A 23,407-nucleotide genomic window follows, 5' to 3' on the forward strand; every position below is an offset into this window, starting at 1 on the left:
CATTGGACCATAAAGAAGGCTGAGTGCCAAAGAATTGCTGCTTTTGAACTGTGATGTTGGAGAAGACCTTGACAGTCCCTTGGACTTCAAGGAGATCAAACCAGTCAATCCTAAAGGAAATCAATCCTGAATATTCTTTCAGAAGGGATGACAGAGGACAATATGGTTGGATGGCATCACCAACTCATTGGACATGAGTTTGAGCAAACTCTGAGAGTTGGTGAAAGACAGGGAAGCCTGGTGTGCTGCAGTCCATGGGGTCGCAAAGAGTCAGACACCACTGAGCAACTGAGCAACAATAAGAAATGAAGAGGGAACTCAAAGTCGAAAGAGTTAGCTAATGTGTAGCTCCTACAAGATTATGAGGCTCAGATGTCGATCACTTAGACAGTGGGATGTGTTTTAATGCCCAGCCATTGGTCTGAAGATGTAGACCTTTAGACATTTCTACTTTGTGGTATGAAGTTGGAACTGAGAGCATTAAGTAAGGCTGGAACCATCAGATTGTGGAGAGGTGAAGAGGCAATAAGAATAATGCTACCCAACAACCCAAAGAAGGAGATAGGGGGGCTGTGATCTCCATGGGACTCACAAAGAATTTCTTATTAAAAAAAAAAACCCAAACCTCTAGACTGTGTAATACCCAGAGACTACACACCAGATACAAGAATCCCAAACTGAGAAATCATTACAATTCCGGGGCCCCAGCTTAAGGAAGCACAAAACCACCTGTATGAATACTTTCATAAACCCGGTAACATGGACTTGCACACACACAAAAAAGAAAGTCAATCTTTCTGACTTACTTCACTCTGTGAATGTGTTTGGAATCTAGAAAGATGGTACTGATGAACCTATTTGCCGGGCAGCAATGAAGACACAGATATAGAGAGACTTGTGAACACAGTGGGGAAAGGAGAGGGTGGGATGAGTTGAAAGAATAGCATGGAAACTTATACATTACCATATGTAAAATAGATAGCAAGTGAGAATTTGTTGTGTGACACAGGGAGCTCAACACAGTGTTCTGTGAACCTAGAAGGGTGGGATGGGGTGGGAGATGGGAGGTGGGTTCATAAGAGAGGGGATATATGTATACCTGTGGATAATTCATGCTGATGAATGGCAGAGGCCAACACAATATTGTAAAGCAATTATCCTCCAATTAAAAAAATACCTATCTACATTGACCATGTATTGAGAAAAATAATTTTAAAGCCATGTAAGGAAATGATCCAACATAAGGAAAAGTCAACAAGCATAGGAAACAAAATTTCAATCTTGAGTTGATGGAATAATCAGAAAGACATTATAAAAATGACTGTATAATATATATATAAAACTCTTAGATAAAAGGGCTTTCCTGATAGCTCAGTTGGTAAAGAATCTGCCTGCAATGCAGGAGACCCCGTTCGATTCCTGGGTCTGGAAGATCCGCTGGAGAAGGTGTAGGTTACCCACGCCAGTATTCTGGCCTGGAGAATTCCACGGGCCGTATAGTCCATGGGGTTGCAAAGAGTTGGACACGACTGAGTAACTTTCACTTTCACTTTCTTAAATAAAAGAAAGCATATGAACCATAATGAAAAGGACAAAACACTATTTTTTTTAGAAAGGCTTATTTGAAAAACATAAGACACTGCAATTTATAAAAATTATAGGCTTTGAAAAAATGACTAACAGGTACATGATAAGATGTTCAATATCACCAATCATCAGTTCAGTTCAGTTGCTCAGTCGTGTCCAACTCTTTGTGACCCCGTGGACTGCAGCACACCAGGGTTGCCTGTCCATCACCAACTCCCAGAGCTTGCTCAAACTCATGTCCATCGAGTCGGTGATGCCATCCAACCATCTCATCCTCTCTCATCTCCTTCTCCTCCCATCTTCAATTTTTCGCAGCATCAGGGTCTTTTCCAGTGAGTCAGTTCTTCCAGTCAGGTGGCCAAAGTATTGGAGCTTCAGCATCAGCATCAGTCCTTCCAGTGAATATTCAGGGTTGATTCCCTTTAGGATTGACTGGTTGTATCTCCTTGCAGTCCAAGGGACTCTCAAGAGTCTTCAACACCACAGTTCAAAAGCATCAATTCTTTGGCACTCAGCCTTCTTTATGGTCCAACTCTCACATCCATATGTGACTACTGGAAAAATCATAGCTTTGACTAGATGGACCTTTGTCAGCAAAGTAATCATCAGTTCAGTTCAGTTCAGTCGCTCAGTCATGTCCGACTCTTTGCGACCCCATGAATCACAGCACACCAGGACTCCCTGTCCATCACCAACTCCCAGAGTTTACTCCAACTCATGTCCATCGAGTCGGTGATGCCATCCAGCCATCTCATCCTCTGTCGTCCCCTTCTCCTCCTGCTCCCAATCCCTCCAAGCATCATAGTCTTTTCCAATGATTCAACTTTTCGCATGAGGTGGCCAAAGTATTGGAGTTTCAGCTTCAGCATCAGTCCGTCCAATGAATACCCAGGACTGATCTCCTTTAGGATGGACTGGTTGGATCTCCTTGCTGTCCAACGGACTCTCAAGAGTCTTCTCCAACATCACAGTTCAAAAGCATCCATTTTTCAGCACTCAGCTTTCTTGACAGTCCAACTCTCCCATCCAGACATGACCACTGGAAAAACCATAGCCTTCACCAGACAGACCTTTGTTGACAAAGTAATGTCTCTGCTTTTTAATATGCTGTCTAGGTTGGTCATAAAACTTTCCTTCCAAGGAATAAGCGTCTTTTAATTTCATGGCTGCAGTCACCATCCGCAGTGATTTTGGAGCCCAAAAAAATAAAGTCTGACGCTGTTTCCACTATCTCCCCATCTATTTCCCATGAGGTGATGGGACCAGATGCCCTGATCTTAGTTTTCTGAATGTTAAGCTTTAAGCCAACTTTTTCACTCTCCTCTTTCACTTTCATCAAGAGGCTTTTCAGTTCCTCTTCACTCTCTGCCATAAGGGTGGTGTCATCTGCATATCTGAGGTTATTGATATTTCTCCCAGCAATCTTGATTCCAGCTTGTGCTTCTTCCAGCCCAGCGTTTCTCATGATGTACTCTGCATATAAGTTAAATAAGGAGGGTGACAATATACAGCCTTGACATACTCCTTTTCCTATTTGGAACCAGTCTGTTGTTCCATGTCCAGTTCTAACTGTTGCTTCCTGACCTGCATATAGGTTTCTCAAGAGGCAGGTCAGGTGGTCTGGTATCCCCATCTCTTTCAGAATTTTCCACAGTTTATTGTGATCCACACAGTCGAAGGCTTTGGCGTAGTCAATAAAACAGAAATAGATGTTTTTCTGGAACTCTCTTGCTTTTTCGATGATCCAGCGGATGTTGGCAATTTGATCTCTGGTTCCTCTGCCTTTTCTAAAACCAGCTTCTCGCTTCATGTATTGCTGAAGCCTGGCTTGGAGAATTTTGAGCATTACTTTACTAGCAGGTGAGATGAGTGCAATTGTGCGGTCGTTTGAGCATTCTTTGGCATTGCCTTTCTTTGAGATTGGAATGAAAACTGACCTTTTGCAGTCCTGTGGCCACTGCTGAGTTTTCCAAATTTGCTGGCATATTGAGTGCAGCACTTTCACAGCATCATCTTTCAGGATTTGAAATAGCTCAACTGGAATTCCATCACATCCACTAGCTTTGTTCATAGTGATGCTTTCTAAGGCCCATTTGACTTCACATTCCAGGATGTCTGGCTCTAGGTGAGTGATCACACCATTGTGATTATCTGGCTCGTGAAGAACTTTTTTGTACAGTTCTTCTGTGTATTCTTGCCACCTCTTCTTAATATCTTCTGCTTCTGTTAGGTCCATACCATTTCTGTCCTTTATCGAACCCGTCTTTGCCTGAAATGTTCCCTTGATTTCTCTAATTTTCTTGAAGCGATCTCTAGTCTTTCCCATCCTGTTGTTTTCCTCTATTTCTTTGCATTGACCACTGAGGAAGGCTTTCTTATCTCTCCTGGCTATTCTTTGGAACTCTGCATTCAAATGGGAATGTCTTTCCTTTTCTCCTTTGCTTTTCGCTTCTCTTCTTTTCACAGCTATTTGTAAGGCCTCCTCAGACAATCATCAGAAAAATGCAAATCAAAAGTACAGTGAAATATCACCTCTAACACACCTGTTAGAATGGATGTTAACAAAAAGACAAGACATAGTAAGTGCTGTTGAGGACATAAAGTGAACATTTGTACACTGTTAGTAGGAATATAAATTGGTTCAGTCACATTAAAAACAGTGTGTAAGTTTCTCAAAAAGCTAAAAAGAGAACTACTGTATGATCTAGTAAGGAGTTCCCTGGTGGCTCAGACAGTAAAGAATCTTCCTGCAAAATGGAAGACCCAGCTTCAATCCCCAGGTTGTGAAGATTCCCTGGAGAAGGGCATGGCAACCCACTCCAGTATTGTTGCCCGGAGAATTCCATGGACAGAGGAGCCTGGTGGGCTACAGTCCATGGTGTTGCAAAGAGTCAGACACAACTGAGCAACTAACACTTTCATGATCTAGTAATCCCACTTCTGGGTATATATCTGCAGGAAACAAAATCAGAATTTGAGGAGGGAGGTATATGTACTCCCATTTTCATTGCAGCACTATTCACAGTAGCCTAGGTATGGAAACAACTTGTGTCCATCAACAGATGACTGGATAAAGAGAATGTGGTATATATACACAGTGAAATATTATACAGCCATAAAAAAGAAGGATGAACAACAAAAATTAATCTGGAAGATCATGAATGCATGTATTCTCAGTCATTTCAGTCATATGTAACCATGTGGACCTAAGCCTGCCAGGCTCCTCCATCCATGGGATTTTCCTGGCAAGAATACTGGAGTAGGTTGCCATGCCCTTCTCCAGGGGATCTTTCCCACCCAGGAACTGAACCCATGTCTCCTACATTTTCTGTATTGCAGGCAGATTCTTTCCCTGCTGAGCCATCATACAATTCTGAGCGCAATAAGCCAGACAGAGAAAGACAAGTAGTGTGTTGTCTCACTTATATGTGGAATCTTAAAAAAGAAAAAAAAGTCTACCTCATAGGAATAGAGAGTAGAATGCTGGTTACCAGGGACAGGGGGATGGAGAAAATGGGCAGATATTGGTCAAAGAGTACAAACTTCCAATTATAAAATAAATAAGTCTTAGGGAATATAATACATAGCATGATAAATATAGTTAATGGTACTGTATTGTATACTTGAAATTTGCCAACAGAGAAGAACTCAAGTGTTGCCACCACACACATACAACACATACATGCAGACTATGTCAGTTGGTGACTTCATTAACTAATTTAATTGTGATAATCATTTCACAATGTATATTGTTATTGTTGTTCAGTCACTCAGTCATGTCTGACTCTTTCTGACCCCATGGACTGCAACACGCCAGGCTTCCCTGTCCTACGCTATCTCCCAGAGTTTGCTCAAACTCATGTCTATTGAATCAGTGATGCCATCCAACTATCTCATCCTCTCTCATACCCTTGTCCTCCTGCCTTCAGTCTTTCCCAGCATCAGGGTCTTTTCCAATGAGTCAGTTCTTCACATCAGGTGGCCAAAGTATTGGAGCTTCAGTTTCAGCATCAGTCCTTCCAATGAATATTCAGAGTTGATTTCCTTTAGGATTCTGGTTTGATCTCCTTGCAGTCCAAGGGACTCTCAAGAGTCTTCTCCAGCACACAGTTCAAAAGCATCAATTCTTCGGTGCTCAACCTCCTTTATGGTCCAACTCTCACATCTGTACATGACTACGGGAAAAATCATAGCTTTGACTATGCAAACCTTTAAGTACATCAAATCACCACATTATACACTTTAAAAATATACAATTTAATTTGTAAACATACCTCAGTAAAGGTATGGAGGGGACTGGATATGGAATCTCAGCACCCTTCTCAGACCTGCTAAGTCAGAATTGGCATTCTAACGACATCTCCAGTTATAGTTTAGGAAGCACTGGCCAGGTCACTTTAGTTTAAGGGAAACTGCTACAGCTATAAGAGCTTCCCTGATAGCTCAGCTGGTAAAGAATCCACCTACAATGCGGGAGACCTGGGTTTGATCCCTGGGTTGGGAAGATCCTCTGGAGGAGGGTATGGCAACCCACTCCAGTATTCTTGCCTGGAAAATCCCCATGGACAGAGGAGCCTGGTGGGTGCAGAACATGGGGTCACAAAGAGTCAGACATGATTGAGCGAGCTACAGCTGAGACTTAAGGCAACTTATTTACTACTTCTCAGCTCTGATTTACTAGTTAGTAAAGATGGCAGTTAGATTACATAGTTTTTCAAATGTCTCTTTCCATTAAGTTTCTCAGTATGGAGAGGATGCAAACAGGGGCCCTACAGGCAGAAAAGTGGCCTGATGACATATTGTGTTAACTGCCTAGAATTTTTCTATTGGCAGCACCTGACTGACAGCCCTTTAAACTGAGCTTGTACTCTCAGTTTCCCTACTGAGTTATCCAACTCAATTTGACTGAGACTATCCAAGTGACCTTTATATGCGTTTGAGAATCTGGCTGAAGAATTAGGGGTAGAGGGGAGCAATATTTCTATGAAAAAAGAGGATAAAATAGTTGTGACATTAAATTTTTTCAAAGAAGTGCTCGTTTCAGCAGCACATATACTAAAAATTGGAATGATAAAAGAAGATTAGCATGGCCCCTGCACAAGGATGACACGCAAATTCGTGAAGCATTCCATATTTTTAGCCAGGACATGGAAGCAACCTAGATGCCCATCAGCAGATGGATGGATAAGAAAGCCGTGGTACATATACACAATGGAATATTACTCAGCCATTAAAAAGAATACATTTGAATCAGTTCTAATGAGGTGGATGAAACTGGAGCCTATTATACAGAGTGAAGTAGGTCAGAAAGAAAAACACCAATACAGTATACTAATGCATATATATGGAATTTAGAAAGATGGTAATGATAACCCTATATGCGAGACAGCAAAGGAGACACAGATGTATAGAACAGTCTTTTGGACTCTGTGGGAGAAGGCGAGGGTGGGGTGATCTGAGAGAATAGCATCGAAACATGTATATTATCATGTGTGAAACAGATCGCCAGTCCAGGTGCGATGCATGAGACAGGGTGCTCTAGGCTGGTGCACTGGGATGACCCAGAGGGATGGGATGGGGAGGGAGGTTGGAGGGGGTTCAGGATGGGGAAAACATGTAAGCCCATGGCTGATTCATGTCAATGTACAGCAAAAACCACTACAATATTGTAAAGTAATTAGCCTCCAATTAAAATAAATTTTAAAAAATAAAAAAATTAATATTTTCAAAGAAATATTAAAGTTCCCTAGCTATATTTGTGCCCGTTATGCAGCCTTCATAATAGATTCTGTAGATGTTCTAGAATTCTGATTGACCAATCATTATGAAACTGCTTAAAATTTTCATGATTTCATGTTAACTCTGGGTTTTGTTTCCATAGTTCTTAGACTGCTTGAAATACCACTACTGCAAGTAATTGTTGGAAACCCAAATTTGTTGGAAGTTAAAGTTGAAGGCTATTTTGATGAAAGTGATAGTTATATAATGGAAGTTTCTACAGCTAGCAAAACTTTACACCAAGTAAATTTTCCTTTAATTATTTTACAAAATCTATTGATTATAGAAAATTTAGGCTATAAACCATGAAAAAGCAGGAAAAATTATGCATAATCCTACCTCTCAAGGATGATGAAACACTTTTAACATCTTGGGCATTACAAAAAGGCTGTATGTGATAGACATTAAAAAAACTGAGCTCTGGAAAAGACTGGGTTTTCACTGCTGCTACTGTTTTTATGGGCTTCCCAGATAGCACTAGTGGTGAAGAACCCACCTGCCAATGCAGAAGACGCAAGAGAGATGGGTTTGATCCCTGGGTCGGAAGATCCCCTGGAGGAGGGCACAGCAACCACCTCCAGTATTCTTGCCTGGAGAATCCCGTGGACAGAGGAGCCTGGCGGGTTACAGTCCATAGCGTCCCAAAGAGTTGGACACGACTGAATCAACTTAGCACACAGGCAGGCAGTGTTTTTGTGAGCTTGAGAAACATACTGGGACCAAATTTCCTCATCTATAAAATGGAAGTGATAATAATAATACTTCATAGGATTGTTTTGATAATTGTGATAATTCATATAGGCCATTTCAATAACTGTCTGGCACATAGAAAATGGTCAACAAGGAAATAAACACTAAGTATTCATTGGAAGGATGGATGCTGAAGCTCCAATACTTTTGCCACCTGATGCGAAGAACCGACTCATTGGAAGAGACCCTGATGCTGGGAAGGATTGAAGGCAAGAGGAGAAGGGGGAGACAGAGGATGAGATGGTTGGATGGCATCACTGACTCAGTGGACATGAGTTTGAGCAAACTCCAGGAGGTAGTGAAGGACAGGGAAGACTGGTGTGCTGCAGTCCATGGGATCACAGAGTCAGACACGACTTAGTGACTGAACAACAATGAATTTTCCATTTTTTCCTTTTTTCCCTGAGACTAGGAGAGTATTATATATACACTTATAAAATTTGCTCCTTCTGAGAGGTTGATAATGGTCCAAGGCCCTCGAGGAGGAGAAAGGGACAAAATTTTTTTTCTACATTCCTTCATCTTAGTCACATAAGATGTTTTTTCCTTAAGTTCTGAATGGTTATTGCAACAATCTATTTCTTCTAAGACTAACTTTCTTTAATCCCAGAGCTAATGATTACACAACAGAGCAACTCATTTGCTCCAGGGTATGTTTTTCCTTAAACTCTATACTAATGATTATATAACAACAATATATCCTGCTCAAGGCCATGTTTCTCCTTAAGAACCTTCTGACTAATCCTGTTATCTTAAAATGTATGTTGTGAGAGTGGGTCTGGTTAAACCTTTCTGTTGTTAGTAACCAATTGAAAAAGTATATAAAGTGAAGTCGCTCAGTTGTGTCCGACTCTTTGTGATCCCGTGGACCCACCACACTCCTCCGTCCATGGGATTTTCCAGGCAAGAGTACTGGGGTGGGTTGCCATTTCCTTCTCCAGAGGATCTTCCCAACCCAGGGATCAAATCCAGGTCTCCTGCATGGTAGGCAATCGCTTTACCATCTGAGCCACCGGGGAAGTCATCAGGGGAAAAGTATATAAGGCCTTGATAAGATTATCAAGACTATCAAGGGGGGTACTCGTCCCCTTCTGATGTCTATTTTAGAAGCTTTCTCTGTCTCTTTTTCACTGTAATAAAACTTCTGCCACATGAAGCTCTGACTGCCTGGAGCCTCTTCTCTGGTCCCGAAGCTAAATTCTCTTCTTCAGAAATCACAAATCTGACATCATTCACTGTAAGCTATTACTTCCACTTAATTTCATGGTATAATCCTTTTGTGTCAATAAATATTTTTGCATATTCTAAAATTTGTCTATCATGAAAATTTTCAGATTTAGACAAAAGATGAATTTCCATATACGTATTTCTCAAATTAAACAGTCAGGGTTTTGACCCTTTTTTCTATCATTCTAATTTTTTTTTGTTTATATTCTGACCAATTATATTCAGAATTCATTTATATTCTGTTATAATATAATATATTATATTCTGTTAAATGAATAGCAAACAACTTCATGTCATTTCACTCCTATATGCTTCCATGTTGTTGTTCAGTTGCTAAGTCATGTCCAACTCTTTGCAAGGCCATGGACTATAGCATGCCAGGCTCCTCTGTCCTCCACTGTCTCCAGGAGTTTTCTCAAATTCATACATATATGCCATCATACACATCTTCAAAAATATGTGTATAATCTCTCACATAACAAGAATACCATTATCACCCTTGAAATGTTTTAAGCTAAATTTGTTTTGATATTCTATAAAGCCCAATCCATAAGCAAATTCTCCCAATTTTCTCCAAAAAATTGTCCATGGTTTGTTTGTATTGGGATCCAAACAAGAGTCACATAGTCTGTGGTTATTTTTTCATCTCTTCTCATCAAAAGTAGGTATTGCTCCATTATCTTCCCCTGCCAATGAACTGCTGCTGTTGAGTCAGTTATGTTACAGAGTCTCCAATATTCTGGATGTTTCTGTTTGCTTACTTATTTCTTATTGAACTTGGGCGTCCCCCCTCCTCACATCCCAAATTTCCTTTAATAGTAGAACCCTGCTTAGATTCTGATTTGATGTGTTTTGGCAGATTCATTAAAAGTTGTTATTTTTAATGATTTACAGAGTATGATGATAGGGACAAAACTACCAGAGTTACTATATCTCTACAATTATTAGTATCTCTACATTTTTTTAATTTCCAGAAATACTTGAGAATTTCAAACAGAATTTATCAAATTTTGTTGAATGTTTAATGTTGTGCAAGGTGAAAATATGTTTTCTGTACACAAATTTCTACTAAAAGCATATCTTTGTGAAATACAGTGACTGCTAAGTGAATATCTTCTTTTCAGAATGCATACCAATGGAAGTTATTTTATTCGTATTATCAAAGCAAATGTCCACAGGCTTATCAATGAATGAGGGAGGCCTTGCTATTCTAAGTTGGTTTCATATCCAACTACATGCAATTATAGTGTTTATTTAATAATAAATACTTGATCCTTGTTCATTTTCAAATGTCACCCACAGCCAATTAGATTGGGATGTATTTCTTCCAGGAAAAGAATATGTCTTCTGTTAAGATTTATTCAAAAATAGATCATTATGGTCAAATTTATGACTCTATTTTTGTCTTCTATTGTATTATCATTCTTTTTTATTTCTTTTCATTTTCTATATTCTTTAGTTGATTACTGTCCTAGTTTGCCAGGGCTGCCATAACAAAGTACAATGAACTGAGTGGCTTAAGCAACAGAAATTTATTTTCTCACCGTTCTGGAGGGTAAAAGTCAAGAGCAAGGCATTGTCAGGGTTGCTTTCTTCTAAGGTCTTTGTCCTTGGTTTTGCAGATGGCTGACTTCTCCCTGTGTCTTCATTTGGTCTTCCCCCGTGTGTGTCTGTGTTCAAATTTCCTATTGTTATGTGATGCCCATCATATTGGATTAGAGCCCGCACTAATTATCTCATCTTAATTTAATTACCTATTTTAAAGCCTTAATTTAATTACCTCCTTTAAGGCCTTTGAACAAAGAATGTTCAAATTAAGCACAATTACACTCATTTCACACACTTGCAAAGTAATGCTCAAAATTCTCCAAGCTAGGCCTCAAGAGTATGTGAACTGAGAACTCCCAGATGTTCAAGCTGGTTGCCACATCTATTGCATCATAGAAAAAGCAAGAGAATTCCAGAAAAACATCTACTTCTGCTTCAGTGACTACGTTAAAGCCTTTGACTGTGTGGATCACAACAAACTGGAAAATTCTTAAAGAGATGGGAATACTAGACCACCTTACCTGCCTCCTGTGAAATGTATGCAGGTCAAGAAGCAAGAGTTAGAACCAGACATGGAACAATGGACTGGTTCCAAGTTGGAAAATTAGTAACTCAAGGCTGTATATTGTCACCCTGCTTATTTAACTTATATGCAGAGTACATCATGCAAAATGCCAGACTGGATAAAGCACAAGCTGGAATCAAATTTGTGGGGAGAAATACCAATAACCTCAAATATGCAGATGACACCACCCTTATGGCAGAAAGCAAAGAGGAACTAAAGACCCTCTTGATGAAGAGACATTACTTGGTCAACAAAGGTCTGTCTACTCAAGGCTATGTTTTTTCCAGTGGTCATGTATGGATGTGAGAGTTTGACTATAAAGAAAGCTGAGCACCGAAGAAATGATGCTTTTGAACTGTGGTGTTGGAGAAGACTCTTGAGATCCAACCAGTCCATCCTAAAGGAGATCAGTCCTGGGTGTTCATTGGAAGGACTGATGTTAAAGCTGAAACTCCAATCCTTTGGCCACTTGATGCAAAGAACTGACTCCTTGGAAAAGACCCTGATGCTGGGGAAGATTGAAGGCAGGAGGAGAAGGGGACGACAGAGGATGAGATGGTTGGATGGCATTACCGATTTGATGAACATGAGTTTGAGCAAGCTCTGGGAGTTAGTGATGGACAGGGAGGCCTGGTGTGCTGAAGTTCATGGGGTCACAGAGAGTCGGACACAACTGAGTCACTGAACTGAACTGAACTGAACTGATGAAGATGAAAGAGGGAAAAGCTGGCTTAAGACTAAACTTTCAAAAAACCAAAGATCGTGGCATCCAGTCCCATCATTTCTTGGCAGATAGATGGGGAAACAATGGAAACAGTGACAGACTTTATTTTCTTGGGCTCCAAAATCACTTCAGGTGGCAACTGCAGCCATGAAATTAAAAGATGCTTGCTCCTTGGAAGAAAAGTTATGACCAACCTAGACAGCATATTAAGGAGCAGAGACATTACTTTGCCAACAAAGATTCATCTAGTCAAAGCTACGGTTTTTCCAGTAGTCATTTTTGGATGTGAACATTGGACCATAAAGAAGACTGAGTGCCAAAGAACTGATGCTTTTGAACTGTGGTGTTGGAGAAGACTCTTGAGAGTCCCTTGGACTGCAAGATCAAACCAGTCAATCCTAAAGGAAATAAATCCTGAATATTCATTGGAAGGGCTAATGGTGAAGCTGAAGCTCCAATACTTTGGCCACCTGGTATGAAGAGCTGACTCATTAGAAAAGACCCTGATACTGGGAAAGGTTGAAGGCAGGAGGAGAAGGGGACGACAAAGGTTGAGATGGTTGGATGGCATCACTGACTCAATGGACATGAGTTTGAGCAAGTTCTGGGAGTTGGTGATGGACAGGAAAGCCTGGTGTGCTACAGTCCATGGGGTCTCCAAAGAGTCAGACACACAGTGTATGAACAATGACAACAAAAAGGATTTATCGCCAAATATAGTCCCAATCTGAGATACTGGAGGTCGGGAGGAGTTCAACATATGGTGTAGGCACAATTCAGTCAATAACAGTTACTTTAATTAACCTTCATTTATTTGGATATTTCCAGGGTTCAACTTCACTGGAGTTTATTGTCTGGGGAGCATCGACTGAGTGTTATGTTACAACATTCGTGCCAATGTTGAAAAGCAGCTGTAGTTATCTCAAGTCCATGCATCACATTCCTAGTGAAATTATCCCCTTGGAAGACTGGATGAGTGGAGTTTACATGAACAGTCAGGGTTTTAATATGATCAAAGTTTTGCCGGTAAGAAACCTAAGCAGTTCCAGTAATGTGTTACTTTTGTGTGATTGGCTAGCCATTAGGTCTTAGCATTTCTTTCCTGAATTACTCAAACACTTCAGTTATTTCTCAATCTTCGTGTCATTTTGAGCATATGATGACTAAAATGTGAAAATGTTCTGAACTAATGAAAAACCATTAGTTTTTCTTAGTGTAATAGTCTCATCATTATTAATATTAAATTTTCTGCTATATTATGGTGGCATAATCTTGGGCTTTCACAGTATATATAGTTATTTGCCCTTAAGCTGACTCATACTTGTCCTGAGCTGATATATCTTACTGGTCCCATTTCAATGTAGTGACAATTTTAATTTTTGCCTCATCAGAATACATGACTCTTTTTAAAATATAAATTACTGCTCTTTGTTAACTGATTACTTATCATTTTCTTTGTAACAAAAAAACCCAAATTATTACCCAAATCTTCAATTATTTAGTAAATAATTGAATTATTTATTAAATATGTCACTAAGACTGTTAATAAGATTTTTAAACTTCGTTGCATGACTTCATGACAGCTACCTTAGTCTCTAAAACTTTTTTTACTTGTTTACAAGGTCCAAGTTGCATTAACATGGTTGAAGGAGTGCTGGGGGAAGAGAAATTTACTTAAATACGCGGAGCTAAAAGTGAAATATCTGTTTTGAGTGCTTTTCTGGAAAATCAAGATTTTTAAATTAAAGACTTAGTAAATAATAACGAAATTTACAGTATCTTTGTTTTATCATTTTCAGATAAACTACAGGCCTCCATCTAACATGGGAATTGCTATTCCGCTTACAGATAATTTTTATCATGCAGATCCTAGCAAACCCATACCGAGAAATCTATTTTACAAGTCGAAGGTAAATATTTTTCCTGCAGATAAACTAGTATTTATCTTAATTCAAGAAATCGTTCAGTAAAATTACAGATGAACAGACCTAGCTGCAGAGATTAAATGAGAAGGTGCATTAAGCATAATATGCCTTATGCAGCATCGCTTCTTCTCCTTCCCCTCCCCCTCCTCTCCTCCTCCCTTATTATTACCACTGCTGTTACTGCTGCTATCCCTGTCCTTCCGGCTACTGCTTTAGCCCTTCTTCTCTTACTGCTATTCCTGGATTTGGTTTTGGAACCAAGGAACCTAAATGGACTCTTTCCCCTTGACCTCTCCCAAACTCCTACTTGAACTTCAAAGAGCATAAAGAGGATGAGAGCATTGGTTTTTCGTGTTTGTTTGGGTTTTTTTGTTGGTTTGTTTGTTTTTTTTTAATGAAAGAGCCCCAAAGCATCTCATAGTTTGAGCCCTGTAAAAGGAACGATGTCCAAAAGGACATTTGCTCCAACATAGACTCATTTCCTGCCTAGAAAATAACCAAGCCCCAGCAGCACTCTGCCTGTCTCGAGTTTGAGTGAGCAAAGTAGAGAGAACAGAGAGAAGCCACTAGGTTCAAAAGGAAAGTGCATCATGGGGTGGCTGCCCAAGGGAACCTTATAGATACCTGTGAAATCTTCCTCCAGAAAAACACACCTAATTGCGTATACATATGGACACACAGACATTCATATCCATTTTTGAACATACATGCACACACAAAGACAGAAAATGGTTGTTCCTTTTGTTCAAAACTTTTCATCTCCCTGTCTCATTCAGAGTAAAAGCTTAATTCTTACAATGGTTTATAAGGTCCTCCATGGTTTAGCCTTGGATTTGCATCTGACCTGATTTCCCCCAGGTCAGTCTGTTCTGGCCATGTTGGCCTCCTTGCTATTCCTCAAATATACTAGATGTATTTTCACCTCAGGGTCTTTAAGCTTCAAAAATTTCCTCTGTCTGGAATGCACTTCTGCCAGATATCACATGGCACATCTCATCACCGTCTTCAGGTTTTTGCTTAAATGTTGCCATCATTGTGAGGCCTTCCTTGACCACTCTATTTAAAACTGTGCCATCCACCTCCACTGATACTAATCCTGCCCCTCTTCCCTGCCTTATTTTTCTTCATTGCACTTTTTACAATTTTACATATTTTACCCATTTATTTATTATATTTCATTAAAAGGTAAGCTACATAAGACAGAGTTGTTATTGAGGATTTGTAATCAGTTTTATTCTGTCTGCTATCTTTAGTGTCCCTTGAAGGTGGCTCAGTGGTAAAGAACCTGCCTGCAAATGCAGGAGATGTAAGAGACATGGGTTCAATCCCTGCATTGGGAAGATTCCCTGGAAGAGGGCATGGCAACCCACTCCAGTATTTTTGCCTGGAGAATCCCCATGGACAGAGGAGCCTGGCAGGCTACAGTCCATAGGGTCTCAGAGTAGGACATGACTGAAGCGATTTGGCATGCATGCATCTTTAGTACCCAAAAAAGTGCCAGACATAGGTAGTGCTTAAAAATTGTTCAACAAACCAATAATACACATTTACACACATCCTATTACACACACTCACACACACAAACACACACTTACATGGACAACATGAGACTGACTTGTTGAACCTTAGATTTCAGGGTAAAAAATTCCGTTCCAAGCAATGAGCAACTCAAATACTGAATTCTTCAATTCTAGTCTCTTCCGAAGATGAACGCTGTTATGTCACTAGAATCAAGCCTTCTCTATTGAAATATGAGTTTAATATATTTACATAGAAATCCTTAGTTTGGGTTTTCTTTTTTTTTCTTCTGGATTTTCTTGGGAGTTGAATAGGAAATTATCTAATTTACATATAAGTAAATAACAGATTTTGGTGGGTACCTTTTCTACATTTAACAAATGTTTATTTCATACTCCAGCATTTCCAGAGTTATCAGACACTGTACAGATATTTTCTAGAGAGACAACAGTGAACTAGATAAACATGACATCTTTGAGGATCTTTAATGGGGGAGAATAAGCTTTGAAAACTATACAGTCCATGGGGCCACAAAGAATGGCACATGACTGAGCGACAAACACTTTCACTAACACTTTCACTTTCAAGTTTTGAAAGCTATACAAATTAAATAGCATCACCTAGTGGAGCAGACTAAAAATGTCTGTAATTCTGCCTCTGATCACCTCAGAATATACCCCCTGGGGGAAAAGTGCCTCTGGACCAATGCTGTAACTTCTCGCTACACTGACATCATCCCCTTACTAGGCAATCATGTGGAACATCATTGCAGATACACAGTTTGAAATTTGAGTCCCCAAGGATAAGCAGACAATGCTTTCAAACTGTGGTGTTGGAGACTCTTGAGAGTCCCTTGGACGGCAAGGAGATCAAACCAGTCAATCCTAAAGGAAATCAACACTGTATATTCATTGGAAGGACTGGTGCTGAAGCTAAAACCCCAATACTTTCACCACCTGATGAGAATAACTGACTCATTGGAAAAGGCCCTGGTGCTGGGAAAGATGGAGGACAGGAGGAGAAGGGAACAACAGAGGATGAGGTGGTTGTATGCCATCATCGACTCAATGGACATGACTTTGAGCAAACTCCAGGAGATGGTGAAGGCCAGGGAAGCTTGGCATGCTGCAGTCCATGGGGTCACAAAGAGTCAGACATGACTGAGTGACTGAACAGTGATGATTAACAAGAAATATTTGAAAAAAACTTCCACAATAAGAAAGAAGCATAATCTGAACAATTTAAAAACCTGTGGCTCAGAAAACAGTATCATCAATACAAGCAAACTTTAGAATAAGCATAGTAATTATTTCAGAACAATTCAAGGAACTATCGTAATGATGAAAAAAAATGAAGACAGACATCACACACACACACACACACAAATGTCAAAAATTGAAAATATAATTGTGAAACCAAGAGTTCAAAAGATTCAAAGAGCTTAATGAACCCAACTAAGCAGCAAATTAGTTCTGAAATGAAATAGTGGTAATGATTGAAGAACATTGTGAATGTACCAAAGCCCACTGCACTGTACACTTGAAAATGATAAATTTTATCTCAATACAAAGAAGAAAAAAAGAAGCAGTGAGGACAGGAATGGTAATCTTATAAAAAGAAGGAAGAAAAACTTTTTTTAGAAATAGACTTGATTATCAAAATCAAAAGCCAGTTCTTTGCCAAAATGAATAAACTAACCTCTAGCAAGAATGATCAAATGAAAAAATGAATAACACGTGGATGGCTGCAGTGGGGATTTTAACAGCCTTAGTGACTGCGATGAGGAGAGACAAGTACAAAATAATAAGTTTGAAGACTATCCATAGTCTGCAGCACATCATGTCAAGTCTGCTCCTTTACGTCTCAGCTTCCAGGCCAGTGACGGGAGCAGCCAAGGACAGGGAGGTGAGCATCCTAATTACTGCATTCAGAACCACACAGGCTGGACTTCCCTGGTGGTACAGTGGGTAGGAATCTGCCTGCCAATGCAGGGGACACAGGGTCGACCCCGGGTCTGGGAGGATCCCACATGCCACGGCAGCTAAGCCTGTGTGCCACAACTGCTGAGCCCACACTCTAGAGCCCAGGAGCCACAACTGCTGAAGCCTCTGCACCCTAGATCCCGTGCTCCCTAACAAGAGAAACCACCACAATGAGAAGCCCAGGTACCTCAACGAAGAACAGCCCCCACTCACCACAACCAGAGGATACCTGGGCACAGCAAGGAAGACTCAGAGCACCAGATATAAAATAAATGTTTTGTTGCTTTTTTTTAAGTGATACAAGCTTTCTGGTCCCCTGCATGTGGACTCTAGGGTAACCCTGAGGTAAGAGGCTAAGTGATACTTGGGTTCCTTACTAAGCAAGGAGACAAAATTCAGAAATACTGTGCTTTTACCTTATTATTAATGGATTTTTCCCCTTTGACCTTCTCAAAGATTTTATTCATTCAGGGAACAAATATTTATTTCATATTTACTCAATCTGCAAAAATTCTGCCACCAAAAACAGCACATCGACCTATTTTAATCCTATTTGCAGAGATCTGGTAAATTCAAACAGTGTGCAAATGCAACTACTCGGAAGGAGTGTAATTGTACAAATGATCAGAAGTTTTCATATGCTGTTGCTTTCTCAGATTGTCGAGAAAAGGTAAGATAATCTTTAATTTCCTGAAGACAGGGTGCTTTCATATTAATAAGATTTTGAAATGGGCATTTTGGTTAAACATGAAAGCTAATATGTAGAAATAATGTCTTATTGTGACATAGAATTAAAGACAACATCAAGCTAAAAAATTATAATATAAATGTTCCCAGACATAGTAATTCTCGCAAAGAGTCACACACAACTGAGTGATTGAACTGAACTGAACTGGGACATAGTAATTAACCTCATCTGTAAAAGAGAATAAAACCTGCATTGTCCTATTCATTTCACAGGTTCTTATAAAGATACACACATGCATATATCTATATGATAGCAATTTATAACCTGTCAAAAGCTACACTAGATTGTGGTAAATATTGATTTATTCAAAAAAGTGTTGAGTATATAATATGTATCAGGCTCTGGAATATCAAACTTGAAGCTCAAGGTACTAGTGACAAACTAGAAGACAGTATAATATGCTGGTTAAGAGAGTGGGTTCTGTGTCAAATAGTTCCTTCTGTCAGTCTCTCCAAGCATTCAGACATGTATCAGGTTGATGGTGTCTGCATTAGCTGACTCAACCTGAGCACTTGGTATAACTTTCAAGTAGACCTATTTCAAAGTCCTTGTCAGACTACATATGACATTATTTTAAGTGATTTCATTGTTTTGTTTTTATATAAAAATAAAATTATGCACCATAATATTTGGCATAGAGTCAGCATTCAATAAATTACAAAGGTTGCTATTATATACCACCACAACTCCACACTTGCTGAATTCCACTATTTCTTGAGCATTCACTTCTACCACATACTGCTCTAAGGCTTCTCTGTGACTTGTCTCATTTCACTGGAGGCACAGAGAAGGCTGGTAATTTGATAAAGATCACATCATTAATATGTATGGAGGTAGGTTTCAACTCTAGAGCCTGAGTTTAATGAGTATGACAGAAAGATCATGACTGGCAGGGAGAGGGCTTTGGGAAGACCCAGTTGATACAGCTTTCCTTATAGTTCAACTCTCACATCCATACATGACTACTAGAAAAACCATACCCTTGACTAGATGGACCTTTGTTGGCAAAGTAATGTCTCTGCATTTTAGTAAGCCGTCTAGGTTGGTCATAACTTTTCTTCCAAGGAGTTCAGTTCAGTTCAGTTCAGTTGCTCAGTTGTGTCCGATTCTTTGCGACCCCATGCACTGCAGCACGCCAGGCCTCCCTGTCCATCACAGTAAGCGTCTTTTAATTTCATGGCTGCAGTTATCACCTGCAGTGATTTTGGAGCCCCCAGAAATAAAGTCTGCCACTGTTTCCACTATTTCTCCATCTATTTGCCATGAGGTGATGGGACCAGATGCCATGATCTTTGTTTTCTGAATGTTGAGCTTTAAGCCAACTTTTTCACTCTCCTCATACAGTACCTTACAGTTCATACAGTACCTTTAGGGATATGGGTTAGTCAAAAAATCATCATAGCAAATTCCTATGGGGAAAAAAAAAGGTCAATAGAAAGATATGAGTTTTGCTACCATAGTGTTTGCATATTAGTTTTGGAACTCACACTGATTCTGCTGTAAGACAGATTTTTTTTCATGACCTGAGAAGGCAGAAATTCTCTCAGAAGCACACTTAATTTAGAATAGCCAAATTCTATTCATCCTTTTCCAGGAAATGAAATTAGTATTGAATTTTCCAAATTTATACTCATTCTTGGCATTTGCATTTTAGGTTCCTCGTTTTAAGTTTCCAGTTATACAATATCCAATTTCTTTGCAAGTTTACAGTGAAGATGGAAATTTCCCAGTGGAAACTCCATACCTGGTTACTGTGACTGAAGTGAATAACAGGGAAAACTGGAACCTAAGTAGGATTTGTTTTCTTCTACAATTGTTATAGCTATAAGTACCATGGTTATTGGGCTTCCCAGATTGTGCAGTGGTAAAGAATCCACTTGCCAATGCAGGAGATACAAGAGATGTGGGTTCAAGCCCTGGGTCAGGAAGATCCCTGGAATAGGAGATGGCAAGCCACTCCAGTATTCTTGCCTGGAAAATTCCATGGACAGCGGAGCCTGGCGGGGTACAGTCCATAGGGCTGCAAAGAGTCGGATACGACTGAGCACAGCACACATACTGTTGTTATTACCTAGAGAAGTGGTTTACAGAACCTTTTTACACAAAAGATAGCCAAGGGGTCTTTGGAAAAGAAGTTGAATCAGTTATCATATCACTATTCATACTACTTCTATCATCTCACACTTATTTCTTTTTTTTAATACAGTGCAATAATTCAGTTATACACGTTTATACATTCTTTTTCAGATTCTTTACCCTTTATAAATTATTACAAAATATTGAGTAGATTTCCCTGTCCTTGATGGTGATCTATTTTGTAAACAGTGCTGTATATATGTTAATCCCCACCTCCTAGTTTATCCCTTCTTCCCCTTTCCCCTTTGTTAACCATGTTTGTTTTCTGTGTCTGTGTCTCACACTAATTTCATCATCACTTCAGTGACCTGGATTCAGAGCCATTATCTAGATTAGCAGCAAAAATGATTGACTGAGTTTGTGCCACATGTTGGTCTGGTGTCTCCTTTCATTGCTTATATGGAGGAAGATATAAAAGGTGTTGCCAGATTATCCATAGGATCTATCTTCTAATTATATAAGAAAAGTTTATTAAATAGCTTATGGTAAAATAATTGAAATAATGCAGAAGTATTTCTAAATAAGTAAAATGAAATCTACCAAAATTCAATTTTACCTCAAATACATAAATTTTTGTTGCACATTTGTGTTTGTTCACAAATGTGTGCTTTTAAGGAGATTGATGGGTAGATAGATTGATAGATCAATAAATGGAGTTAAATGAAATTTCTAAATGTGACCAAATATCCAGACATTTCATATTCTGTGAGTCATACTCTGACCCACATATGAATTTTTGAAATGAAAAATTGAGCAAAGAGAATTAGTAAATATTTTGTTTTAACTAACATCCTCATTTGCTGTGGTTTGCTGAAGTCTGTTCTTTTTGAGCACCAATTGTTAAATATTCAAGTATTTTGCATACTGGTTGTTACACACTAGTTGCTTAAAATTAGTCATGAAGAGGATATTCATACCCTGTATGGAAAAAAGGGAACCCTCCTATGCTGTTGGTAGGAATGTAAATTGGTACAATTACTATGGAGAACAGTGTGGAGGTTTCTTAAAAAAACTAAAAATAGAACTGTTACATGACCCAGCAATCCCACTCCTGGGCATCTATCCCAACAAAACTATAATTCAAAAAGATATATGCACCCCTGTTCATAGCAGCATTATTTGCAATAGCCAAGACATGGAAGTAACATAAGTGCTCATGGACAGATGAATGGATAAAGAAGATGTGAGATATATATACACACACACACACACACACATATATATAGATGGACTATTGCTCAGCTATAAAATGAATGAAAGAATGCCATTTGCAGCAATATAGATGGACCTAGTGCTTATCACCCTAAGCAAAGTAAGAAAGAAAAAGATAAATATCATATGATATCACATATATGTGGAATCTGAAATATGTTACAAATGAACTTATTTACAAAACAGAAGAAAACTCATCAACATAGTAAACAAATTTATGGTTACCAAAGGGGAAAAGGGGTGGGAGAAGGATAAATTAAGAGTTTGGGATTAGCAGATACAAACTACTATATAAACTAAATAAATAAACAAGTCTTTTGTATAGCACAAGAAACTATATTCAACATCCTGTAATACCCTATAGTAGAAAAGAATATGAAAAAGAATATATATATATGCCGAATCACTTTGCTATATACTAGGAACTAACATAATATTTTTTTCTAACATAATATTTTAAATCAACTACACTTCAACTTAAATTTTTTTTAATTTAGAAAAGAATATTCACATCCTGAAAATTGGCAGATGCTGCAATCAGAGGATTTTTTTCCTCTTTAGATCCCATGTACTGTTACACCACTGCAATTTCTAAGCCCTACACTACATATCTAGTTTTAGGAAGAATTATAAGAAGACAGGAGTAACTGATCATTTCCTTTGGGAAAGATTTTAGTGATCTTATTGTGGAACTTCTCTGCTACCTTACTGGAAATCATTTACCAACTGAAGGTAGTCCTGAAATTATCTCATTACCAAATATCCAAAATATAGGCAAATCAGGACTAGTCAAGAGCATAGGGCAGGAAAGGGGGCTGGGGGTAGGGGGGAAGCACAGGGCAGGAAAGAAAGGTCAGTCTGGATTAAGGTGGTCAGAGATCTTGTCCTTCTTGATGAAGCCCCTGAGAAGATACACTGTCATATGCTAAGGCTAATTTCCCATAAATATATTCTCCACCAAGTCAAGAAGAACTAAAACTGTGAAAGAATTTAGCCATGTTATAGAGTGGAATCTTTCATTGTACCTTAATGTATTTAAGAAACTTTATGCAGAATGAGAAAATAGCATACATGTGCTAAAAATACACTTGGTGTGATTTTAGGACACACTGTGCCAGAAAACGTTAAAAAAATGAAGAACTACTTAGAATCAATTCTTTCTGCTCCAGTGTATAATCCTTTAGGCCTCAACTTAAGTATAAAAGTAAGTTGACAACATTTGTATTTTCCCTATTTTGAGTTTAGATAAGACCTGTATGTCTTTGTTTTTAAAGTTTAGTTATCTATGAATGGTTATCTATTAAGTTTAGTTATCAATGAATAGCATCTGAGAAGTGTGTGGAGGCTTTCCTCCATTTCCCTTGATGCTATTATTTCTAAAGATAGCTTAATGTTGAATTTAATGTTAACTTACCATTTTTTGAGCTGAAATACAAGACTAATGGATTATCAAGGTGGAACAGATAAGGTGTTTCCCAAAGTTAGTAGAAACAGACTCACGATTCTTCACCTTGACATACACAGATACATGTCTTCTGGGTCCAGCTGCCTCTAAGACCACAGCAGGTTGACATAATGCAGGTAATGGTGGTGAAAGTCAATAAAGGTTAGGGGCATATTAAAACCACACATGTGGATTAGCCCAAAGTACTCCTCAAGGCCTTGTTAGACTTTATGTGTCTGGGAACCTGCTGGATAGCACAGGGA

At 39.0% G+C, this 23,407-nt stretch overlaps 2 protein-coding genes and 1 non-coding gene across 3 annotated transcripts in view; 2 read left to right on the forward strand and 1 right to left on the reverse strand.

Moving 5' to 3' along the window:
* Positions 1 to 23,407, forward strand: part of CATSPERB (cation channel sperm associated auxiliary subunit beta) — a 113,451-nt gene that overhangs the window by 84,260 nt on the left and 5,784 nt on the right. Inside the window, exons 19-24 of the mRNA XM_043489554.1 lie at positions 7,469 to 7,608; positions 13,008 to 13,205; positions 13,979 to 14,089; positions 18,164 to 18,274; positions 20,007 to 20,142; positions 22,804 to 22,904. Of these exons, the coding sequence (XP_043345489.1) occupies positions 7,469 to 7,608; positions 13,008 to 13,205; positions 13,979 to 14,089; positions 18,164 to 18,274; positions 20,007 to 20,142; positions 22,804 to 22,904 (797 nt within the window). The remainder of the gene's footprint in view (positions 1 to 7,468; positions 7,609 to 13,007; positions 13,206 to 13,978; positions 14,090 to 18,163; positions 18,275 to 20,006; positions 20,143 to 22,803; positions 22,905 to 23,407) is intronic.
* The window catches only part of LOC122454884, a 156,046-nt gene that overhangs the window by 36,458 nt on the left and 96,181 nt on the right, over positions 1 to 23,407 (reverse strand). The window lies entirely within an intron of this gene.
* Positions 6,619 to 6,725, forward strand: LOC122419823. The gene has a single exon (XR_006263044.1). It is a non-coding gene; the product is annotated as a U6 spliceosomal RNA (small nuclear RNA).

This window comes from Cervus canadensis, chromosome 17 (genome assembly GCF_019320065.1).
Source record: "Cervus canadensis isolate Bull #8, Minnesota chromosome 17, ASM1932006v1, whole genome shotgun sequence".
NCBI lineage: Eukaryota > Metazoa > Chordata > Mammalia > Artiodactyla > Cervidae > Cervus > Cervus canadensis.